At 53.0% G+C, this 22,730-nt stretch overlaps 1 protein-coding gene across 1 annotated transcript in view; it reads right to left on the bottom strand.

Moving 5' to 3' along the window:
* Positions 1 to 1,715: 1,715 nt before the first annotated feature.
* SGIP1 (SH3GL interacting endocytic adaptor 1) overlaps positions 1,716 to 22,730 on the bottom strand; it is a 54,156-nt gene continuing 33,141 nt past the window's right edge. The window contains exons 13-25 of the mRNA XM_055815502.1: positions 21,534 to 21,608; positions 19,117 to 19,572; positions 15,869 to 15,987; positions 14,928 to 15,054; positions 12,379 to 12,438; positions 11,462 to 11,521; positions 6,004 to 6,115; positions 5,429 to 5,584; positions 4,606 to 4,738; positions 4,111 to 4,313; positions 3,468 to 3,532; positions 2,705 to 2,869; positions 1,716 to 2,165 (exon numbers count right to left, since the gene is read on the bottom strand). Coding sequence (XP_055671477.1) covers positions 2,143 to 2,165; positions 2,705 to 2,869; positions 3,468 to 3,532; positions 4,111 to 4,313; positions 4,606 to 4,738; positions 5,429 to 5,584; positions 6,004 to 6,115; positions 11,462 to 11,521; positions 12,379 to 12,438; positions 14,928 to 15,054; positions 15,869 to 15,987; positions 19,117 to 19,572; positions 21,534 to 21,608 — 1,754 coding nt within the window. The 3' untranslated portion in view covers positions 1,716 to 2,142. The remainder of the gene's footprint in view (positions 2,166 to 2,704; positions 2,870 to 3,467; positions 3,533 to 4,110; positions 4,314 to 4,605; positions 4,739 to 5,428; positions 5,585 to 6,003; positions 6,116 to 11,461; positions 11,522 to 12,378; positions 12,439 to 14,927; positions 15,055 to 15,868; positions 15,988 to 19,116; positions 19,573 to 21,533; positions 21,609 to 22,730) is intronic.

Raw genomic sequence — 22,730 nt, 5'->3', positions numbered from 1 at the left:
TTATAAAATCCTTATTTTCAGGACTATGACATAGATCTCTCTCGGAAGATTGAGTTTATAACAATTGTACACAGCATGAACCAATTATGCAAAAACTGATTCTTAGATTTTGCCCTATATTCCTATGTCAGAAAGGGGTAGGTTACACAGTTTATACATATTTCCATTTCAGGGAAAAAATTATTAACAGAGTTGAACACTCTATCCAAGAGTACTGGCAAGCATACTTTCAAAAACTGCAAAGATGTATGAAGTTGCATAACTGAATTGTGCTTTATCTTCTGTGTTGATACCTTTTGTGAGCATGCACACAACTCAACCACCCTATTATACATATCTCAGTCTGGGAGTCATCTCAGAACTGAAATGTCTCCAGATTTTCTTTTAACATGAGCATGGATTTCTGTTTTACTTGCATCACTCCAAACTGCTGTGTGAGCAAGCACTTCCCAACATGCACAGCCTTAGGTTTTCCAATGCAAATGGGCAAGCCTAATCCTGGCAACTTTTGCAACTGTAAAATTAGCACTATTTGTCATCTTGCACATTTCTGAAGTCTCCAGCACCCCATTCAGTGGGTGCTCCTATGCTTCTATGTGCATCTGAACAGCAACTACATTTAATTTCAAAGAGATTCCTTTTTTTTCCCCCCGTATCAACAAATTTTCCCATTCAAACAAGCTCTCCATCCTGGCAGACACTGCGCCATTCGTGCCATGAACGCTATCACCACATTGCCAGCAGTAGGCTGAGACCAGCATCAACTGGATATCAAACTAAACTGCATGGGCGATGCACAGAGATGAGCAGCACACAGTGTGGGAGCCTGGCTCCAAACCTGCGTCAGCTCAGGGAAAGCACAAAGGGACAATTTTTCCCTCACAGCCTCCAGTTTAGCCGTTCTGCGTGTTTTCCCACCTCTATGCGATAGCGGCTCCTGGTGCTGGCGAGGCAGGCTGCTGGTCTGCGGGCTTTTGGCAGCCCCCTGCACTGCCTCTGCGCCCCTGGCCCCAGCCCTGGCCCCAGCAGCTGCTGGGTGGCCCACCAAGGGTCAGGCTTGGGCCACGTTTGCTTTCCAGTGTTGGCACATCTACGCTTTCCTGACTAAAATGGGAAGGCGGGGTGGGGGCTGCATGTCCTTACAGCATTTTCCAGACCCATGGCGCTTTCAAAAATGGGGGAAAAAACCCAGAAAAAGTAAGCAAAGGAACATAGAAACACAACTGAAAACCTGGAGACTACTCGGAAAAATACATCCTTAAAAACAGCAATAACATTTCCGGACAGCGCTGTTAAGTCCAGTTTACTACCCAGCCTCTTTGCTTGCTCACTTCCCTATATGCATCTCTGCAAAACGTAAAGACACAGGGCAGAGAGAAGCACTTGCCGCCTGTGCACATGCTGCTGGGGCTCCTGATGGATAACCTGCGGCTGTAGGAGAACACGAGCATGTTCACGGAGGATTCTTGTAATGGAAATTTGAAGGAAATACTCTTTGTAGAAGTGACGTTTTCTGCATTTTGCTGGGATACTGTATTGGGAATCTCCACATTAAAAAGCAATATTTTTCTGGAGTTAAACCAGCTAAACCTGAAGACAGAGCTTTTTATTCATCACTGTGAGACATACTAAGGACTGAAGAAAAAGTAAATCAGCATGTCGGTTCTACTTAATTCTCTTTTTATGAGGCACCCCCTTCATAACAGCTATCAGTATTGTATTTAAATCGTATATATTGACAAAATGTAATCTACCTCTGTAAGCATTGTGCCATTCAACAGTACTACTATTAAATTTACATACCACAGTTTAAATTACATCCATTTCATGAATGGTAGAATGCTAAAACTCAAGTGTCTAACTGCCAAAATACAGCCTTACTGGAATGAGTACAATTTACAAATACAATAATTACATTTTAAAACCATTAACAATGTTACATCTAGAAGTAAATACTGTAGGACTGGTCAAGACGGTGTTTTCCAAGGAAAAAAATGCTGAAAGTTGTTGACACTTCCAACAGAAATGTCCCGAGTGCAGGATTTAGTTCATTTTCCTTAAACTGTAATTAAAACCCGTTCCACGCACAGCAGTCCTTGGGTATTTTCCATATTATTTTCCATAGACTTGCATAAGCTTCCATCAGTTATCAGCCAAGTATTTACCTAGAAATGGGATCAGAAATCAGCTGCGGGGAGGGAGCAGCCCCGGTTCCCAGGGGATGGCTGCCCGCCTCCACCGGCCCCACACCCGAGCTGCACACGGCAAAATACCTGTCTTTCTAGGCAGCAATGGGGCAAAAGGAAAAATCCTGGCATTTCCCAGCAGCAATGGGGCAAAAGGAAAAATCCTGGCATTTCCCAGCAGCAATGGGGCAAAAGGAAAAATACTGGCATTTCCCAGCAGCAATGGGGCAAAAGCTCCTCCTGGAGATCCCCAGACCTTGCCTTCCATGCAGGACCCACGAGCAGAAAAGAGCACATGAAATTCAAGGCTCTCTTAAGGGACCGAAGGATTTGTTTCATGCAAGGGAGCTTGTGCCCTTCTGCCATTGCCAGCCCCGTCACACCGTGCTGCAGCAGGACCTCTGAGCTTGAACAGTCAACAAATGCACAGCAAGGGCAGTCCCAGGCATGCCAGCACAGCCAGAGGGGACCATCAGGGACACTGCCATCCCAAGAGGAGCTTCTGGCAAGGCACCTACCTGCCGCAAACCTCTTCTTGATGAGGGAGAAGCGGTAGCCAGCGCCGACGAGCTCAATGTCGCAGCTGGACAGCGTGCTCCCCTCGCTGGTGAACTGCACGGCCAGGGGGGCCGGGGTGCTGGGCCCCTCCGAGAGCTGGAATCGGGCCAGCAGAGACCCCACACCTGCAATGCCAAAGTCCCACACGAGACCCTTTAGAAGCCCGGAGAGGCACACCGCTCATCCCAGGGCCAGATTTGCCAGCGAAGGCAACAAGATGCCCAACGCGCTGCAAGTGAAGCCCACTCCCACAGTTATACCTGACCGAGCAGCACCCCCGGGGGTGGACACAGAGGCAAACCTCCTCGTCCTCCCAGCAGATTTTTACTTTTCAGACACCCCAGCAATACGAAGCAGCTGAGCTGCATGGGTTACATGTGGAGAAGCGACCTGCTAGAGGCCGTAGTGCCCCTGGACGGGGACACAATGCGGGGCCTCAGCCTTCAAACGCAGAGAGTCAATGGAGCAAAAGACTTGGCAAACAACCACATCCAAAGCTGGTGTGTCAATACCCTTCCATCACGCCAAAATGGTTGGCAAAACAGTACCAGTGGCATGTAGCCCTGCTTCTCAAAGCTCTTTGCTCCCAGCTTTAAATAGCATCCTCCTCCGGCAAGCGCCGGCAGGAATCTGTGTGTCTGGGCTTGTATGCAGGCATGATAAACGGGTCACTGTCTGATTTTAAGTATTCAGAGTTAACGACATGCACATTTGCAGGATTACCTCCATTTTCTGACTTCTGAGAGATATCAGGGATCTTCCACAATACCCTTTGCTGTTCAGCATTCCTAAAAACACATGAAGAAGAGCATTTCTGTAGAAAACAAGAAATCACAAAGGAATCATTTGAATTTTGCTAAAGGCTGTGTGGGCTGGGGAAGCAGCTCTGGTGCCACTCCCCAGAGCTGCGATTTGGGGAGCTTGGCTTTGGGTTTGACCCCAGCAGGACAACCCCGCTCCTGCACTGCCGGTGAGCGATGGGCGAGAGGCGGTGAGGCCATGCTGTGCCCTGCTGCCCCACTGCAAATGTGCATGCCTGTGGCGGTGACAGCTGTGCGTCCCTCTGAGCCCCAGGTAAAAGCAGGCCAAAAACGAAATAAGGGTTGTTATTCGGCCACCTGCACGCACATGTTCAGCTCTGACTGTTTGCTCGTGGGAATGGCAAGAAAAAAACATCAGAGCGGGGCTGCGTGCTTCCTCCTGCAAAAGGAAGGCAGGCTTGGGAGCCAGCGTGCCCCCAGCTCCCACCAGCAGGCACCTCGGGAGCATGCCCCTGCTCCTGCAGCCAGCAGGCAGGGTGGCTGTTGTAGGCAGGGACATGGCAGAAGATAGCAAAGGAGCTCTTTACCAGGTGAGCAATTCCTACCAGACAGCAGGAGGAAGCACAGCTTGAAGTTTGGTTACTCCTCCGTCGACGGGGACAAGGAACTGGACGTTGTTTAGAGCTACCGGTGTGGTCATTGCCTCTGTATTGTATTTGTAGTCGATGCGGAGGTCAGTGCTTGCAGGGTCACACCGCCAGCTCACTGCAAGGTTTAATGGAGTAGACTGAATACCCTGGGCAGATACCTTCCAAAATGACAGAAAAAACATTTAGTTTCCAAAGGGGTGAAGGGAGAAATCCCATTTTACAGATGTGGTAATTGCATTTGGTTTCAGAGGAGGCAATGCCTTGTATTCTCATAGAAAGTTTGTACTGGGCTCAAAATCAGGCAAGCTAGTGACATACAGAAGGGACTAGCGGGATAGCATGCCCCCACCTCATGTTATCTCCACTCTGCACTAGGGAAATACCATCTTTTACATCTATAAGTTAAGCACACAGTTTTGGCACGGTTTTATCGCACAATAAAACCCCTACCTGGTATTTGAGCATATCCACATTGTAATAGGTGGCCTGTGGTTTCTGTTCCGATACCTTCTTTAGGTGAGTCATCAGATTTGGCATGTTGACCCAGAACTCCTTCGTGTTGGCATCACTCTGTACATTGTCACTGCACAGGGGGAGAATTAACCCTTCACGTGAGCTGCCTCGGCAGAAGAAAGCTTTTCTACAAAGCATGCAGGACAGCAGTGCTGGCTGCCAGCTGAGTCTGCATTTAATCCCACATTTAGAGAAATCATAGAACTGTTTAGGTCGGAGAAGATCATTGAGTCCAACCGTTAACCCTGGGCAGCCAAGCCCACCGCTAACCCATGTCCCTAAGTGCCAAGTCTACACACCTTTTGAACACCTCCAGGGATGGGGACTCCATCACTGCCCTGGGCAGCCTGCTCCAGGGCTTGACAAACCTTTCCATGAAGAAGTTTTTCCTAATATACAATTTAAACCTCCCCTGGTGCCTCCCGCCCACACATCTCTGGCTTGTCCTTGGATACCTCTGGGGAGGCACAGCAGATACAACCTGCAGGTCATCTCGTTTTGCAAACAGGAGGTCTAATGAGCAGAGCGAGGCACAAAACAAGCAAACCCCATCACAGACTTTGCTCCTCTCTGCTGATGCCTGGCAAAGGGGCTGCTCTCAGAGGGAGTACTTCAGCAAATATTTAAGGGCTTGAGAGTTTCCTTCCCCAGATCAGGGCAGGCTTCCAAGGAAGATACTTCGGGCCATGTGCTTTTGCAAAGCACCCAGCTTTTCTAGAAACCTGCCTTCCTTTGGGATGCTGGTGAGGCAGGGGCTTACCAGCAGAGGAGCTGGGGGTTTGGCAGGACGTGCTCCAGCCTGTTGTAGTTCAGCACACGGAAGGTGAGCACGGCCGGAGCAGGGTTGTTGGCAAAGTGTCGGGTGATGCCCGCTGGGAACGACAGCACCATCTCCCCTGTGATCTTCACGATACACCTAAAGCGCCAAACACAAAGCCCAAGGGGGAAGAAAAACAGGGGGGCTCAAAATGCAGCAGGAGGGGAGGGCTCGCACCAGGGACAGTGTGGTGACAGCTCCCCGCCTCCCACCCGCTGCACTAGGGAAACGAGCCTCTTGTGGTCCTAAACCAGAGAAAGCTGAGACTGCAGCAAAGGATGGCAGCCTGCTAGGGAAGGGGACTGATGCTCGTGGGGATGTCCCAGGAGCATCCTGACCCTGGACACCACCTGGTGCAGTGCACTGACATCCCAGCACGCACGTGCCGAGCCCAGAGCACCTCCTGTCCTCCCTCCCCACCCCTCAAGATGCTCGCCAAAGCCTTGCCAGCACCCCATACCTGTCCCAACCCCAGGACCCCCCTTATTGACACTCAGGCCCTGTTGGTCAGCACCTACTTGTTCGGGTCGGCCCCTTTGAAATACGCGTTGACAGTTTCAGTGAAGGCGGCGGCAACGGGCAGGGTGTCCTGTGCCCCCATGGTGAGGGGGCTGGGTCCCCGCGAGGAGCCTGCAACAGAGCAAAACCCTCCACTTCTTACGTGCAGAGAGAAACAGCACCAGTCCCCCGCCAGGGCTGGGGCAAGAGGGTGCTCACCCAGAGCCCCCGCCTAGCTTTATGGGCAAATAGTAAGAAAAAGTCCCCCAGGCTTTGATCGAGGCTTTAAAAAAAATTCTTTCCCCCACCCCGCAAAAGCAAGCAAAGAAAACAATGAAGGAGCCCCGGCCATGAGCAGCATGCGGGGCAGCGGCACCCCCGGCACGGCTCCGGAGGGCTGCGCACGGCAGGCTTTGCATGACAGTTTTTGCAGTAGGACTCTGTGCCCCAGCAAGAGGGGCTGGGGAGATTCCTTGTCCCTTGTCCAGAGAGCTCAGGCTGCCTGTGGGAAAGCGGGGTGTCAGCAGTCTCCCCCTCCGATGCTGTCTGAACTCCTGCCTGAGGGAACCCCAACCTGGGGGGACCCCTGCGACCCCTGGCACGCTCCCCTCTCCTGCATGGTGTGCCTGGCAAATCCCCCACATGGCTGCTCACCCCACAGAGCCTGTGGGACGCTACGGCAAATCTGCAAATCATCAGAAATCTGGAACTGCGGAGGAGAACGTGGGACTCTGGGTGCAAAAGCTAGAGCAATCAATCCGTGGTTTATTTAGAAGAATAAAAAGAAAGGGGAAAAGTTTGCCTCGGTCGTGCTGTGTGTCCATGGACACTGGCCAGACCCTAAAATAATTCAGTCCCGTGTGATCGCACAGATCTATTTCCCTTTGCTGCCCAGGAATGCTGTTTCCAAAAAACATTTGAGGATGAAAGCATCACTGCAAGCGTACACCAGAAGCCCTGGGCATGCTGGAAACCCTGCGTGGGGGTCAACATCCCACTCCCTGTGCCTGCCACCAAGAGGAGCACAAGTGGGGGCCGTTGGCATGGCAAAGCTCTCGCCTCTCCCCTGGCAAAAGTGCCAAAAGATCAGCCCAGGGTTAGTGCCTGATCACCCACCTGACATATGAGATGCTGATCCCCCAAGCACCCAAAAAAGTCCTTGAGAGGTCACCACCCCTGCCCTGGCATCGCCAGTTCAGCCTTATACATTTTTCTGTAATGCACCATTTTGGAACCTTTTTTTTCTACCATAGTCTGGCTGTCAGGTTAAGCACAAGGATTATTTTGCCCCAAACCAGGGAATGGCAAATGCCTCTGGAGGGGCAGCTTACCCAGGGACCCCGACACCCCCTTACTCCGTTACCTTCATTTGCAGGGTCTGAGTCAGACAGGTGAGACAGGCTGTTAATTCAGCCCAGGGTTTTGTTGCTTCAGCCGTACAAGATTAAACGCTGGCCTGGGGAAGGGCAGCACCTCCGCAGGCCATGGGGCAAGGGAAAAGCAAAGCAACTGACTGAACTGCAGCGCGTTTCTGGTAAGCTCCTGCTTTTCTGCCTAGACTAGCTCCAGAAATCATCCCCTCCCTTCTCTATCTGCTGCTTCCCACCGCTGCTCCGTTGCCTGTTGCTTTTTGCCTCGTGTCTGAGCAATCTGCTGTGGGTTTTGTGTGACATACAGCAAGGTCCTGGCTGGATGCTGCAAATTTTGTGCAAATAAATAATAGGGTTTGGGCACGGGAAATCAGGATTTGTAACATCTCCTGGGGAAAGCACTTCTGTCACTTAAATTACACTTTTTGAGTTTTGATATATTAATTGTGAAAAACCATGGCATTTGCAGATGAGGAGGATTCCTCACACCTTACAAATGCATCCATGCAGGCAGCGCGTTAATGTATAAAACCAAAGTTGCTCTTTCCTAAAGGCACAGATGAGCCTCTGGCACTGGGATTTTCCCTTCAAGCATCTAACGTAGCCTAAAAGGGTTTAAAAAAAAATCAATGCAGGCACTTATCTACCTCTTGGTCATACGTCTTAAGAGATGGGGGAACCGGTGGTTCCAGCCACAGCCCTGAACGCTGATGCTCAGTGAGTGCCACGTAGCTGGCTGTCCCAGCACACGGGACAGGCAGACTGAGCATCTCACCCCACACGACAGACCCCTCGCCATGCATGCGTTAATTACCCTAATGACCCCAGGGAGGCAGCCTGGGCTCCCCAGGCCTTCTGCTTCTGAGGACACAGCCCCTGAGCTGTGTGTCAGGGACGAAGCCAACATCTCCTTAAAGAGCAGGTACTTCACACCCACGCCAGCCACATGCGCGGGCACGGGCAGCTCCCCAAAGCCACCCAGCACGCAGATTATCACAGCCATGCTGCAATGCCTGACTGTGTGGCAGAGGGGACATACCACCACAGACTGGCACGGTAACATGGCTTTCATAAATTCTTTCCATGGACACCACAGGTGGGCTGGCAGAGAGCGCATCCTGGCTCCCCACACCCAGAGCAATGACCTCTCAGCGCATCGGACGCGGCGGGATATTCTCATCACATCCACCCGGAAGCACATAAGAGATTCAACACCATCGATGCAGGCTGGCTACAGAGGGGTGAAACGTGGAGGTACCACCCTGCGGAGGAACATCAGGCTTATCTCGGCGGGGAAGGTGAGAAGAAGGTCTTTAGCCATCCCACAGCAGCGAAGTGCATGATCTGTGCCAATATAATCATTATTCTTTGCGAGAGGAAAAAACCCACCTCCCAAATGGAATCTGCACCCTGGCTGCAGCTGGGTTTAGCCCAGACCCTGCACCAGCGCACCCAACGATGGGTAGGCATCTCTCACACCAACGTGCCTTGTCCCTGATTTTCAATCTCAGCTCTTCCACCATTTCTCTGTACTTATATGAGATTTCTTCATTCTCCAGAATGAAAAATAGTACGTGCAAAAATAAACTGGCTCGTCTCACATATCTCTATTGCCAGGCTCAGCTGGCCTTTGAAAATCTGAGTCCACATGAACCGCAACAGCAACAAAACATCCTCCACATTTCTAATCTGACTTGGAATAAAAAAAATCACACGGATGTAATGTAATTGGCATTCAGCATTCTTGGCTCCCTCCACTCTTCCTTCAATAACCTATATATTCCTTTCTTAATGGCTTCACAGACTAAACAACATTCTTAATAAAAACTTCAATGTAGAAAGAAAAGTATAATCTCTTTTAGATCCTAGAATTCTTTTCCAGAAACTTAAGAGACAGTTCTAGTTACTGTGGCACACCTCCACCAAAAACCCGACTCGCCAGCAACTGCTTCAGAAATTTTTTTTTTGAAAAATTTCATTTTGGCAAAATGACTTGATAACACTGGGGTTTAAAAAAAAATCAACTTTATGGAGCTTTGGGTCCTGCCATAAGCAGCACCCCAGGTTCATTTGCCTTTTTCCTTGCACAAAGATGGAAAACACGGACGCGGAGTAAGGGCAGCCGAGTACCAGCTGAGCACGTGGCTCTGCCCATGTGCCCGGCAGAGCATCCCCAGCGCTGCACCGCATCTTCGCACACGACAAACCATGCCATGCTCTGCAAACACACATATCTTAGCACAAAAATCCCCCAAACCCAGCAACAAAAAGACAACTTCCCTTCTGTCATTTCATGCCCTGAGTTACAGGTGCTGAACTCACCAGATCTCCTCTTACCTCCCTCGAGATGAGCGCTGAAGTTTAGCTTTTTTTTTTTTTTTTAAGTCAGACTCAAAGATGAAGGGCTAGATCAGGGAATCCAGCATTTGGAAGCATGATAGCTCCTTCTGGGAGATGAGATGAGCCTGGAGGCAGTGCCACGCTCTTGCAGCCCTGCTGCTGTGCCAGCCGGCTGGCATGCCCTGAGCAAACCCACCCCCCTGCTCTATACTGTCCACACTGCCAGAACAAAGGAGCAGAATCAAATATACCATTCAAAATCACTAAAACACAAGACCACAAGAAAACCCCCAAACACTAGACGTGCTCGCAGCGCTGGAGCGAGTGAAGGGAGGAGGAAACGCAGAGCGGGGGTCAGTGGGGATGCGCAGTGCCGGGGTACGTGTGCTGAGGGTGATGCTGGAAGGTGGCGGCTTCAACCCAGCAATGAGCTGTCCCCATCCCCGCTGTGCTCGGCTCTTCCCCAAGCTCCAGGTGGGCAGGTGGCACCCGGGAAAGGAAAACCCAAAACCGCTGGAAACAGCAAAACTGCAATGAGCATTAGGAGGAAGCCATTCCTCCGTGGCCCCCTCCCAGGTCTAAGCTGGGAGCTGCTGTTGGAGCAAGGACCTCAGGGCCTGGCTGCTGGGGCTGATTAAAAGGTAGGAAGGAGGAAAAGAAGGAACCAACCGCCCTGGTCACCACTGCCTCCATCCCTGCCTTCTGCCGCCGCTATGGCATCGTGCTCACCAACCTGGGGTTTGCTCCATGAAGGCAAGCAGCCTGGCAGTGCAGCCCCAGGTCACTTGGCTGTTTGCTGCAGGGGACACGCTTTACGGACCACACGCTCTGAGAGAGCAAGACCCATGAGGACCATGCTCTGGCGTGCCCTGTGCCAGCATCCCCCAGATAGCCCCAGCCCAGCTCTGCCTGCAAGCTCCACAACAGCTTCAAAGTGCTTCCTTTGGGTTTTAAAGCACCTATTCCTGCTGCTAGCCAACCTCCATGCTTTGCTTTTCCTTTTTTTAAAGAAAAATATTGTCACGGTGTCTGTGAGATGAGGCTTTGTCTAAAGCCTTGGAGCTCTGGGAGTGGGGCTGGCCACCCAGGCACTTGTGCCCCTGGCCCTCTCAGAGGCGTGATGCTGCTCAGAGAAGCTGCCATCTGCCCCAAAACAAACTGTCCTCCTCCTGCATCCTCCCCGATGTGCCTTCTCATCACCGAGGGACCCCAAAACCCACACCGCCTCCAGCCAGCCACCCCAGCAGCACAATGTAGCGGCATTTCAGCTACGCTTGCTGGCAGTGCCGGCATGCTGCCGACCCCTCACCGTGGCAAAATCTGATGGGAGGCGAGGAAGGGGCCCCACCTTGGCAGAGAACCTGTCGCCCTTTGGTTTTTAATTAACCGCACTGTGCCACAGCACACTCAGGGTAATGAGCAGCTCGCGAGAGAGAGTATAGAGAAGCCCTGGTTGACAGAGTCAAGTTCCTCGGCAGTGCAAGTGGTTTTGCTCTCTGGTTTTCACCACAGTCTTGGTATGAGAAAGTTCTTTTGGGTTTTGGTTGGTTTTGGGTTTTTTGTTTTAATAAATAAATAGGGAGACGGATCACCAGGACAAATGGAATAAATCAAATCAAAATTATTCTGGTTGAACTTGCGATGTCATCTAAGTAGCCATAGCATTTTGCACGGAAAGCCGGACTGGAGCCTTTGAAGGAAACCCCGGGAGTCGGAGAGCAAGAGCAAGGGGAGCAAGTCGTTACCGGGTATGCTATGCACTACTTACCTTCGAAAGTCAAATAAAACTTTCCTCTGTCAAACCAAACGAGGGAAGGCTGTTCATTCTCTGTATGGCCAGGAGTTGAAGCGGGATGGGAAAGGTTAAGGAGAGGGAGAGAGAAGGACACAGTGTGAGTCACAGAGCAGGTCATTTATCTCGCTACAGGGAGGGGCGAGGCGCTGCAAGCCATTCACGTGCAAGGAAAGGGGGGGGCTCTTAAACTCTGGTTTTGGCTTAGGAAACAGAAAGCAGAAAGCAAAGCTATGGAAGCCCAGATGGAAGAGTATCTTTGCCCGCTTGGGAAGGATTTTTAGGGGGGTGAGGGGGTGTCTTTTTTTTTTGTCTAGAGTAGAAGAGGCTTCTCGGTTCATGCACTCCGTCAGCATATTCTAACTGCACTGAATTCGGCAAACACGCCTTCTCCTCTTCGCCTCCGGTGATGTCTCTGCTGTGCTACAGCAGCAGCAGCGAACGTCTCCCAGTGGGATGCTGCAGCTGCATGCCACACCGGTGCGCAAAATAAGTGACAGTGAAACGTAGGTATTTTCTGTTGCATTTCAGGACATAAAACTTGCAGATAAACAGACACACGCACACAAAGCAGGAGACGCCTGGCTGGAATTTTTCCTTTCTCATTACAACCACCAGCTCCCTGCACTCACACCGCCTCGAAAGCCACGTTAGACACCAGGTACTGCTGAAATAACTATGGGTAGGGGGTAAAACCTGGCTTTTTGAGCTGTTATATTAACCCTTTTGAATTCAGGAGGTGATAGCCTTTCACCTCGTGGTTCTTTTTGTCACTGAGAAACTGTCATGCAAGGTGCTGCGAGCAGTGGGGTGCTGGGGCTCGGGCACTCGGGGTGCCCGCAGCCGCCCACTCCGAAGCGAGATGTCTCAAAAGTGCCCTGCTAGTACAGTACCTGCAGGCGTTTCACAGCGCCTTTCAAACGTGGGCAGTTTGTCAATAAAAGCATCATCTTCTGATAACATAAGCAGAAGAAATGCAAAGGAAAGAAAAAAAAAAAAAAGAATGAAAACACAAATCCCAAATGAAATCAAGCAGCGCACTCTATCAATGAAAAGAGACAGAGAGGGATTTTAACGAGAGAAATAATGGAAGGAACGCCGACACAGAAGTAACAGCTTCTTTCTTTGCAATAAATTATTCAGACTGCACATGCAACCACAACGAAAGCAAACCAGACCAACACAGAGAACAAATAAACAAAATAATGCTTCCACATGCTCTTGGACAAACTCCGTCGGACTTTGCCACAGCAAACGAGCTGGAGCGCGTGGTGGAGCCGGACCTGGCGGCAAGCCGAGGGCTGGGGGCAGCCCCGTGCTACCCCCACAGGACCCACAGCGACCCCCAACCTGCTGTCCCTGAGCCCCTCCTGTGCCCTGCCCCCCTTTCACCTTATCTTTTCCTATCTCTGCACGGCCAGCCCAGGTGTCAGAAGCATTCCCTGCTCCGCTGAGGGTTTGCAGCCCGGTGCAGCCAGGCGAGCACTACGTGGGTGCTCGCCCAGCGCTGCTGCCCAACCTCACCCCGGCTGTCTTGGTGGTGGGGACAACGGAGAGATGCTTGGAGTGCCCCGGCATGGCCCCCAACCCCTGCCTGCCCCTGCCTGGCTTTTCCCAGGCCAAATCCTGACAACACGGCACCCACCACTGGCTTTGCATGGAGCTGGAATTGCAAACCCTGCAACCCGGGGGCACCCCTCCTGGCTGCCCTGCTCGGGGTCTCTCTGCCGAGGGGTGACCTGAAAGCTCTGAATTTTGGCTCTTTTTCAAGCAAAGCCCCTTTGGAGGGGGTGGGAGCCACTAGAGCCAGCGGGCACAGCTTCTTACCCCGCAGCCGCGTCAGCCCCTGCTGCTCAGGGTGGGTAGGTCATTAAAAACATCAAGCAACAATTTTTGTTCACAAAAATATGTGTCAGGGAGAAAAAACAATAAAAATTAAAATGAGAGCCTAAGGGACCCATCGCCTGCTCAGTCTACAGGACCATCACACAGCCCCCATTTCAGAGCCACTTTGCCCGGCCTCCTGAAGCCCCCCCAGCCATCCCTGTCCTCAGCCTGGCTGCTCTCCTCCACCAAAATTGTGTTTACCGCCCGCAGCTTGCTGCCAAAGCTGCAGGACAGTGGGCACAGCCAGGACCGACAGCTGATACACCGGGGATGCTCGGGGCTGGCTGGCCCCTTGCTCGAGGTGCGGTATTTTTTCAGCAGCATGCTGTGACAGTGACCAACAGCCGGCGAACAGGTACAAGCGTCTACAACACCTCAAGAGTGAAACAAACAACAGGATGGAGACGCAGGTTGAAGACTCCGGCAAACCTACAGGGAGGGCTCGGGTGGGGGACGGCACCACGGGGACGGCATCCACCGCATGGCTTGGGCCATCCCATCGCCTTCCAGCCATCGGGATGGTGTTAGGGTGGTGATGCTGCCGCTCCCCACGGCTTGGACGGTGACAGCCGGTGGGAAACGCCGCAGCCAGGACACGAACACCAGCCCGGTTTGAGGTTTTCAGGAGAGCCGGGGTTCAGCTCCCTGCGCAGAGCCTGCCACCCCACACCGGCAGAGGCCTGCCAGCTCCCTCCCTGCCGCGCAAACCGAGAGTGCTCATCACAAAAAACACAAGAGAAAAAAAAAAAAAAAAAAAAAAAAAAAGAAGGAAAGTGTTCCTGGCACAAGATGGAGCTGCGGGAAGCGAGGGGCAGTGGGGCTGGCGGCCGGCAGGATGACAGGTACGCGGAGGAGGGAGCACCGCAGCTGGGGATGGGGGGGGGGGGGAACAGAGGGAGGCACAGAGGGTCGCAGCACATGGAGCCTGGGAGCTGCCAGCCAGACTCTATTCACATTTCTTGTCCCAGGCCCTGGGGGACACTGGGGGGGGTTGGCAAAACTCATGTTTTTCAGGATGTTCCTCCAAAAGAAAAATTACAGCCCTTTGTTCTGGTCTAGGACCTGTCAAGGTACCGGTTTGGAAGAACCTTTTCCAAGGTCTCGTTTCCCACTGCCTCTCTACGGGGAAGTATGAATTTAGGACATTGAAAGAGATTTAATATTAGTCACCTCCTGGATCCCAAGGTCTGGCTTCCAGCCGCCCTCCCCTCCATCTACAAGCATTGCCCACAAAAAAAAAAAAAGCTTATTTGGACCAAATTTACAGACCATAAGCACATTTTATATTATATTTCACTTAGTAATAGCCCCTGCCTTCACCAAACATTCATCTTTCACAGCATTTGGAGCTGCCACAGAGAGAGCTTTCCCTAGCAGCATCACCTTTGTGATCCGTCACCCCCCCCTCAAATCCCTTTTTGCATTTAAAAAATCTGATGAAAACTAATGAGCGTGAACCCAAAGAACAATCTAGCAAATGAAAAGGTTTCAGGAATCTTTTAAGCACGTTCAGAGGTAGGAAAGGTGAAAGAACAGCAGTGCTGTATGTTTTTACCAACGGTGGGAGTGGTGGCTGCACTCAAGGAATTGGTGGAAGATATGGAAGAAGTACTTTCAGCACGGGCTAAAGGTGCTATCGGAGGAGGACTGGATGAGTGAATAGGAGGGCTAAAAGGCCTGGACTGTAGGAAAACATAAAATAACAAAAGGTTAAAGAAAATATCCACAGTAACATTTGCATCAAACAAACAGAAGCTTTATTCTGTAACCCTCTGTGCCTCCAGGCCAGGCTCCGCTGACATCCCAGGGCTGACTTAGTACAAAACTGAACAATTTTAGTTCTTTCAGTGCCAACAGCATTTTAGTCCAAACTTAAAAAACTGGCAGATGATTCCCACTGTCTCGTGGGTCCGTATGTTGGAAATCCTCATCCTCACTAGGGATGGGAGGTCCAGGGGCCACAGGATGGGTTTAAGGCACTCGGCATCGGGGAGGAACAGTGCCACCACACGCTAGCTCGCCAAGGAGCTGCTCAGTGCGTCCTTATGGATCCTTTAGGGATAACTGTATAACCATAACATCAATCAAAAAATTCTCTACAACTTACCTGAAGCAGCCCGGGGTGGCGGGATGGAACCCACTTGGCACGGCACAGCGGTGGGGAGCCCCACCAGAGATTACCCTTCCCACGAGTGTGCTCGCTTTTCACACCCGTTTTCTGCCTTCGCTGTAACTGTGAACCACCGCGGGCCCACGGCTAGCACCACCAGGCTGCCAGCAGGCAGAGCAGGAGACATTCACAGCCATTTTCCCACGTGGAACTGGTCTCGTTGAACAAATTATGGAAAACCCCCGCTGGCCCAGGCAGCCCCCATGGTTACTTGCTCTTCATGACCTGCTCCGCTCAGTTAACCCGTCTCACCATTCAGCAAACGCAGCCCCGCCGCCCCCACAGCACATGCATCCCCCCTGCACGCCTCGCGACCACGAACATACCACGTCAGCGACGGGCTTGCCAGGGGGCAGCTTGGGCCGGGAGGGGGGCCGGGGTGGCGGTGGTGGTGGGGTGCCACAGGTGGCCAGTGGCGTGCCGGGGCGAGCCGGGGACGAGGAACCTGCAAAAAAGGGGAGCTGTGAGCATGCGGCAGGCTGGCCCCCCGCAGCTGCGCACACCCCCCACCCCCCGCACGAAGCAAAGGCTCCCCCCCCGCCCCGAGCCGCTGGGTGCCCGTGCACAAGCTCCCGTTGACCATCGCTCCGCACTGGCAAAGAGCTTTTCGGTTGCTGATGTGCTTCTCGCAGGGGCTGCCCGCCTGCACCAGGCACCCGGCTCCCTCGGCGAGGAGGAGCTGGGAGAAGTTGTTATTGGAGGAATCTCATGATTTTCCTGAAAACAAGGCATGACAGGCAGGGAAAAAATAATGCTTAACTCCTACAGCAGCCGACAGGGATGTCACAGCTCCCAGGGCTCCACAAGCAGCACAGCCGGCGAGCAGGGTCTGTCCCCTACCGCAGGAACGAGGGGTCCTGGTGAGGGGGTCAAAGCTTTGTCCGAGTGAAGAAGAGGAAGGGTGGAAGAGCAAGGTTATCAGATTTGCTGGGAGTGTAACATGTTTCCCAGGTCTCTGGAAGAGCTTCAACGAACAAGAGGGTGCTGGTGTCGTGCTTTGTGTGGTCCCCAGCAGCCGCTGCCCTGCTGCCAAGGGGGACATCCTGCGATCAAATCGAATCGTAACAGATGCTTAAGGGGATGCCCAGCAGGATGCTTTCCTCTTCCAGGGTAAGCTCAGCAATAACTGATGTTGTACAGAGTGGTGGGAGACCACATCCAGACAAGAGGGGCGGCAGGAGCTGGGGGGGACGCAGACCCCATGTTGCAGAATGGCTGAGCTGGCGTTTGCTGCCCACCTCCGCGGAGCACAGCAGCGTGTTTTGCTCAGGCTGACAATGAAATGATGCCTTTAGCCTTATTTTTCCTGCTTATGAGAGAATCTGTTTATTAAGCTTTTTGCGTGATAGCTTAGTTTAAGGAAATATCAAAGCTAGATCTGCAGAAGACAGACCAAAAGGTAAATGACAGAAGGCTAAGACAAGAGATGGACTTGTTTAAAGAGAGTAAATCCTGGCCCTTCATTTGCACAACTCTGAAATGCAAGCTATTTTTATTTAAAAGCCTGATTTGGGAGCCAAAGTTTGAATTTTTCCTTTGTTATCCCAGTAAGAGCCTGACAAAATCAGAATTGTTCAGTGAAAGTAACTTAGCAGCACTGAACAAGTGTCAGAAGATGGAGACTTGGAGGGTGCATTTTGCCCTGGCTCAGGAGCAGCTGCCGGCCAGCCAAAGCCCTGCCAGACAGCAGCTTCCATCCGGGGGGGCTGTTCTTCAGGTTCTTAAGGGCCCTGTGAGACCCATGTACCTCTAGATATTTTCTACAACGAGAAGCTGGCAGCATGTTGTAAATCAGCGTGAAATCAGAAGCCTGCTGGGCTTGGAGCAGCCTGCTCTAGTGGAAAGCGTCCCTGCCTGTGGCAGAGGGGTAGCACTAGGTGACCTTGAAGGTCCCTTCCAACCCAAACCCTTCCACACTTCTATGATGATTCTCTGCTGGTCCCCAGCCCTGCCCCAGTGACACCCACGAGCCCGGGCTCCTGTGGGATGTGGAGGTAGGAGGGAGTCCTGGGATGGCTCTGCTCCACAGCATCCGGCAGCCGGGCAGCCCTGGGGCTGGATGCAGCCACAAGGGCCTCAGAAGAGCAGCACGGGCAGGGTGCTGGAGCCACACCATGCACCCAGACTGGCTGCAGCTTTCTGAAGATTCACATGATTTTTGATCGTGCATGTCAACGCTGCATTTGTAGGGCTCGCTGTCCTGGGTAAGGCTGAGGTGCCAGCACACTGCAAAGGACCGAGGCAGGAGACAACTTCTAGGGAAGAGATTTGGATCTCCCCAAACAGGCAGTGCCCCCTTGCCGAGCTGGGTTTCTCCATCCATCCATCCCTATGTGCTGAGCCACTGGTGCGTCCCCATCCTGCGACCTCCACTCAGGCGAGACAGTCGCTCAGTGGGCATCTGGGTGGAGAGGGCATAGGAAGAGCGGTGCCGATTCCCACTGCCGATCTCCCGGAGAAGCCCCAGCTCCAACCAGTGTCACCACACCCGCGCAGACCCCTGCCGCCCCATCCCAGCACAGAAAAGCCACCACCAGCACAGCAAAGCCACACTAGCAGCAACAGCCAGGCTCAGGGGGAGGGGGAAGATGCCCCCAGCAATCCCACAGCCCCCTTAGAGGTGGCAGATGGCACAGCTTTCAAGCTCACACGAGGCTGGTGACAGTGGGTGGGCACAGGGCTGGGGAGCTCTGCACCCAAAGTGCCTGCTACAGGTGCCAGTGTCTGCAGGGCTCTGTGGGGGTAACTCTCTCAAAAATAATGTCTGGTGGCTGCAGGAGGGCAGCATGGCAGCTGGGGGGGGACGGGGACACACAGCACAGCTGCCCAGGTACAGTGAGCGCCCTGGGGTCAGTGTCTGAAATAACGTGATCACGTTGCACCTTCTCAAGCACTGTGGGAGAGCTTGTGTAAGCTGACCTCTGAAGAGTTCGTTTGCCCTAATGGGCGTGCAGACATTTATAATTAAGCAGATGAAGCCTGGCAGCCAGCACATGCTAGACAATCCTATCTAGTTCTGCCCCTGTGAGAGGTTTCACCCTGGAAGCAGTTTCTCCAGACCTGGCTGGGCATCCATCCACGCTCTCACAGGCGAGAGGGACCAAGCGCCAGCAGATCCCTGCTGCTGTGAGTTACTTTGTCTCAGCAGCCCTGGGGCAGCCGGATGCAGTGACCTGTCTGTCTGCAGCAGACTGAACCCCTCTGGTTCCAGGGCTTGCTCAGGTTATTTGCCTGAAGCGTTTCTGCTTACATTCACTCTGAAGCCTACCGAGGATGGAGTTGCAGCAACAACAATCCCATGCAAAATTTTGCGTCGAGGGGTTGCATGGATGGCAGAGGTGGGAAGGGCAGCTTGTGGGAACTTTGGGGAAAGGCTCTCAGACCCATCCGACCATCAGACACGCAGCAAGGAGTGGGGGAAGAGGACACAGGAGGCTGAGGGCAGACGCTGGACGTGGAAGCACAAGACTGCTGGGTGGGAGCGCAGGCGCCAGGCACAGGCACAACCAGGTGGGAGGGGATGGCGGATGCGGTCACTGCCACACCGAAGCACACCCAACACCACGGGACGTACCGCTGGTGCTTCCCGTGCCGCTGCTGGTGCCTGGTCCGGGCGAGGAGACCACCGTGCGGTAGGTGGGTGGCGGAGGCGGCGGTGGGGTCGCTCTCTGTCCCGGCCCAAAATCTTTGGGAGAGGCGGCCAGCTCCAAGTTCTCATCCTTAAGGTGGGACTGCTCAGAAACCTTCTTGTGAACCTCTTCCAGGTGGAGCGGTGAGGGGAGCGGGCGGGAGGGCTCAGCCACTGGGGCATCAGCCAGGCTGCCCGCTGCTGCCAGTGGGGACCCCGCTTTTTCCTGGGGCATCAACTCTGGAGTCATGTTTTCCGGGGATTGATCAGAAAAATTGACCCATTTGTCTTCTGCATTAACAGCAGCAGACTTAGGGGATAGCACGGGGCCAAAAATGCTGTCCAAGTCATTGATGGACGGAAGTTTGTCTCTTTTGAGCTCTGCTGCTGTCTGGTCCCCTCCTGTGGTCAAAGTAGTTTATTTTACACTTAGCATTAACCGAGAGCACTGCGGTTGCACTATTCTCTACGGAGCTCTACGTCAGCTACTTTTCAGAGGAGATGCTTTAAAAGCACGGGGTTTTTTTTCTTATAAGCTGCCAGGGAATATAATTCATGTGCAAGAAGATTTCTACAACAGGTCATGTGCAACGCATAAGGGATCACGCTGGATTGAAAACATATGCCGTACGAGCGTGAGCATGCACCACGAGCCAAGCCCACCTCCTCCATCGCTTCACACACAGCGCTCCTGTACCCTCCCCAGTTCTACAGCTGGCTCTCAGCCTTTGTTACGTACCGCCTAAATAACACTGCTGGGTCATTAGCATCACTGAATTACCAGCAGTATTAAACTTACGCACTCGGCTCTCTTACACACTCCACTCTATGTATTTATATGTATGTGTCTATAAATATATATATTTAAACATGCTGGCTTGACACTCCCAAGAAGTGCTGCCGGGCATGCAGTGCAGGAAAGCAGGCAGGTATATGTATTTCAGTTGCAAGCAGCAGCAAAGGGTATTTTAGGGCTCTGCTCACTAACCGAGCAACCGCACATCCACGTTTGTATGAGTCCATAACTGATGCCGAGATGGGATTCAGCAGCAGTTACATCTCCAGAGGAGGGAGATCCTCCATCCTCCCTTTTGCGCCCTGTTCTCCTGCATTTACCTTCGCTGAGGGCTGGGGCCAGGGGGGCTGGCAGCTCTCCAAGGCCAGGCAGGCTGCCCAGGACTCCGCTTTGCACAGACTGAACAGGGGATGCAGCGAGGACCAGGGCAGCGTGTGGCCAGGCACCGGGGTACCCACAGGCATGTGCACTGACTAAAACCAACGTGCCCCCTGGGCTCCTTGTGTCAGCATCCCACCCCTGTCTCTGCACTTGGAGAGGGGCCACCTGATGTTCTGCTAAAACAGGAAAAAAAATAGACCTCTGCCACTTGCTTTACTTGGTGCAGAGGCTGAAATGTGCAGCGAGTCAGACCCCAGCAAGCCAGCCGTCACATGCAGCTGGGCACTGCCTTCGCTCTTGTTGATGACTATGTATGTAGATGGACACTCTGCCAGCCTGGCTGCTTAGATAAATAGAAAAATCAGGATATGGGAGCATAAATGAAATATTGATGGATAGAGCAGTAAGCTCAGAGCGGGGGATTTCTTCATGGTGATGTTAATAATGCCCCGAGGTGCTCTCTGCATCTGTGTGTGCAGCCAGCCAGTCAGCTCCCGAGCCAGAGGCCAGGGACTGCCCACCCCTCCTCAGCACCTGCACCTCCAACAGGCTGCACCCTGCCAGCAACATGAATTATATGCTTATAAGCACTTTACGTCCTCTGGCTGCATCCAACACCACCTTTCAACCCTTCCCTCCTGCTGTCCTTTATCCCAGGTATCCCACGTCATTCTCTTCCCCCTGCCCCTCTGCCGCCAGCACTGCTGCAACCCCCCGCTGCGGGACTGGGGCGTGTTCCCACCTCCCTGGACAGCAGCAGGAGTTTGGGAGGGCAGGACCAGCTCCCCACACACAGGCAGGTGCCCCACACCCTGTTATTTCAGAAGCACAGGCTGTGCCGTGCTGCTCCGGGCAGTAATGTGCTCTTCTGCTCCCAGTTTTGAGCAGGGCATTAAGGCTAATGTTGCATTTCATCTCTAGCAGTGACCGATCCCAAAGGTGGGGAGGAGAGAGCATTAGTTTCACCAGGGTGACACCAACTTGGGAGCCAAAAGCATCTTGCGCCGCTTCTAAAGTATCACCCCCACTGCAGCATCCACTAAAGCACCACGGATGCAAAGAAAAGAGGATGCACAAGGGCCAAACCTGTCCCCGAAACGCAGCCCCGGGACCCGACGCCCCAGTGCAGCCCCCGGCGCAGTCTACCAGGGCCATGCAACCGCGGAGGTGGGCGCTGAGCCTTTACCTATTCCCACCGTCAGAGGGGAGCCGGTGCGGGGCGGCGTGGCGGGGATGTTTTTCGGCGGGAGTGGCGGAGGTGCTGCAAAACAGAGGAGGGAGGGGGAAATCAGCGGGGCTGCGCCAGGAGCACGCGTGGCTGGCGGGGGCGGCCGCATGCTGCCCAGGTGTGAAGCAGGCAAGCGTCACCAGCGCGGGGATGGTGGCTGGGCCAGCTGGAGCATCCCCACTGCCGGGAGCTTATGATGGGTCACCGAGCGACAAGTGATCACTGGTGCCCTTTGCTGGGTTTTAGGTTTGTGGGGTGTTTTCTCCACCCCCCCCCGCCCCCCTTTTTTCCCCCCTTTTTTTTTTTAATTTTAGGTTGTACTTTAAAACCTGAATTACAATTTTAATTAAAACCTGTAGCCTCCGAGGCACATATCTGCTTCCCCATTTCTCATGTGCCCATCCTGCACGGAATGCTCACACAGGAGGAGGAACCATGTGGCTAATTAACCCAGTGCTGCTTCACAGAGGCGTTTTGGCAAAGCAGATTTAAGTAGCTTCGGAGCCAGAGCCTCCTGGAGGAGCAGCCGGAATGCACCGTGGCTGCTCTGGATGCCGCTCAGCACCATTAAGCAGCCATTTCAATCCCGAATGTCACAGTCCCCTTGTAAGCTCGTGATGTGGCCAGAGGTCGCCTTGACCTTGGCACAGCAACACCAGCCAGCTGGCAGCACCAGGGCTGGGGTGGGCTTGGCCTGAAATAGGGTGGGCTAACGGCTGGTGTGGGAGAAAGGAGCAGGGGAACAAAAAATAATAAAAAAAAAAAATAAAAGACTTTGTGGCTAGGGAGGAGGAAAAGCTGTGGTTCCCCTGGCTGCCCCGGGCAATGGGAAAAGCTGCAAGCAAAACCGGGGATTTGGGATGCGCTGCCCTTCTTTAGGTTAGCCTGGAGAAACCTGTGCTTCTGACCTTTCAGACCAAATAACTACATCATTAACATGGCAGATCAGGTACTCCTCACCTGGCCATTTGCCCCAGCTGGAGATGTTTCATCTTGTAAATCCAGCCCAGAAGCGTGTTTCCCCAGGGAGGATGCATGCTGTCCCTCCCACCCTGGCCCATCCCCATCCATCCCATCCCCGGCCAAAGCCCTGTCCTGGCTCGGCCCCGACGCGCACAGCTATGGCCAGGCCAGGGGAAGAACCACCCTTCAACT

The sequence above is a fragment of the Falco peregrinus genome, chromosome 10, assembly GCF_023634155.1.
Source record: "Falco peregrinus isolate bFalPer1 chromosome 10, bFalPer1.pri, whole genome shotgun sequence".
In the NCBI taxonomy this organism is placed as follows: domain Eukaryota; kingdom Metazoa; phylum Chordata; class Aves; order Falconiformes; family Falconidae; genus Falco; species Falco peregrinus.
This window is presented reverse-complemented; position numbering and strand designations above follow the sequence as displayed.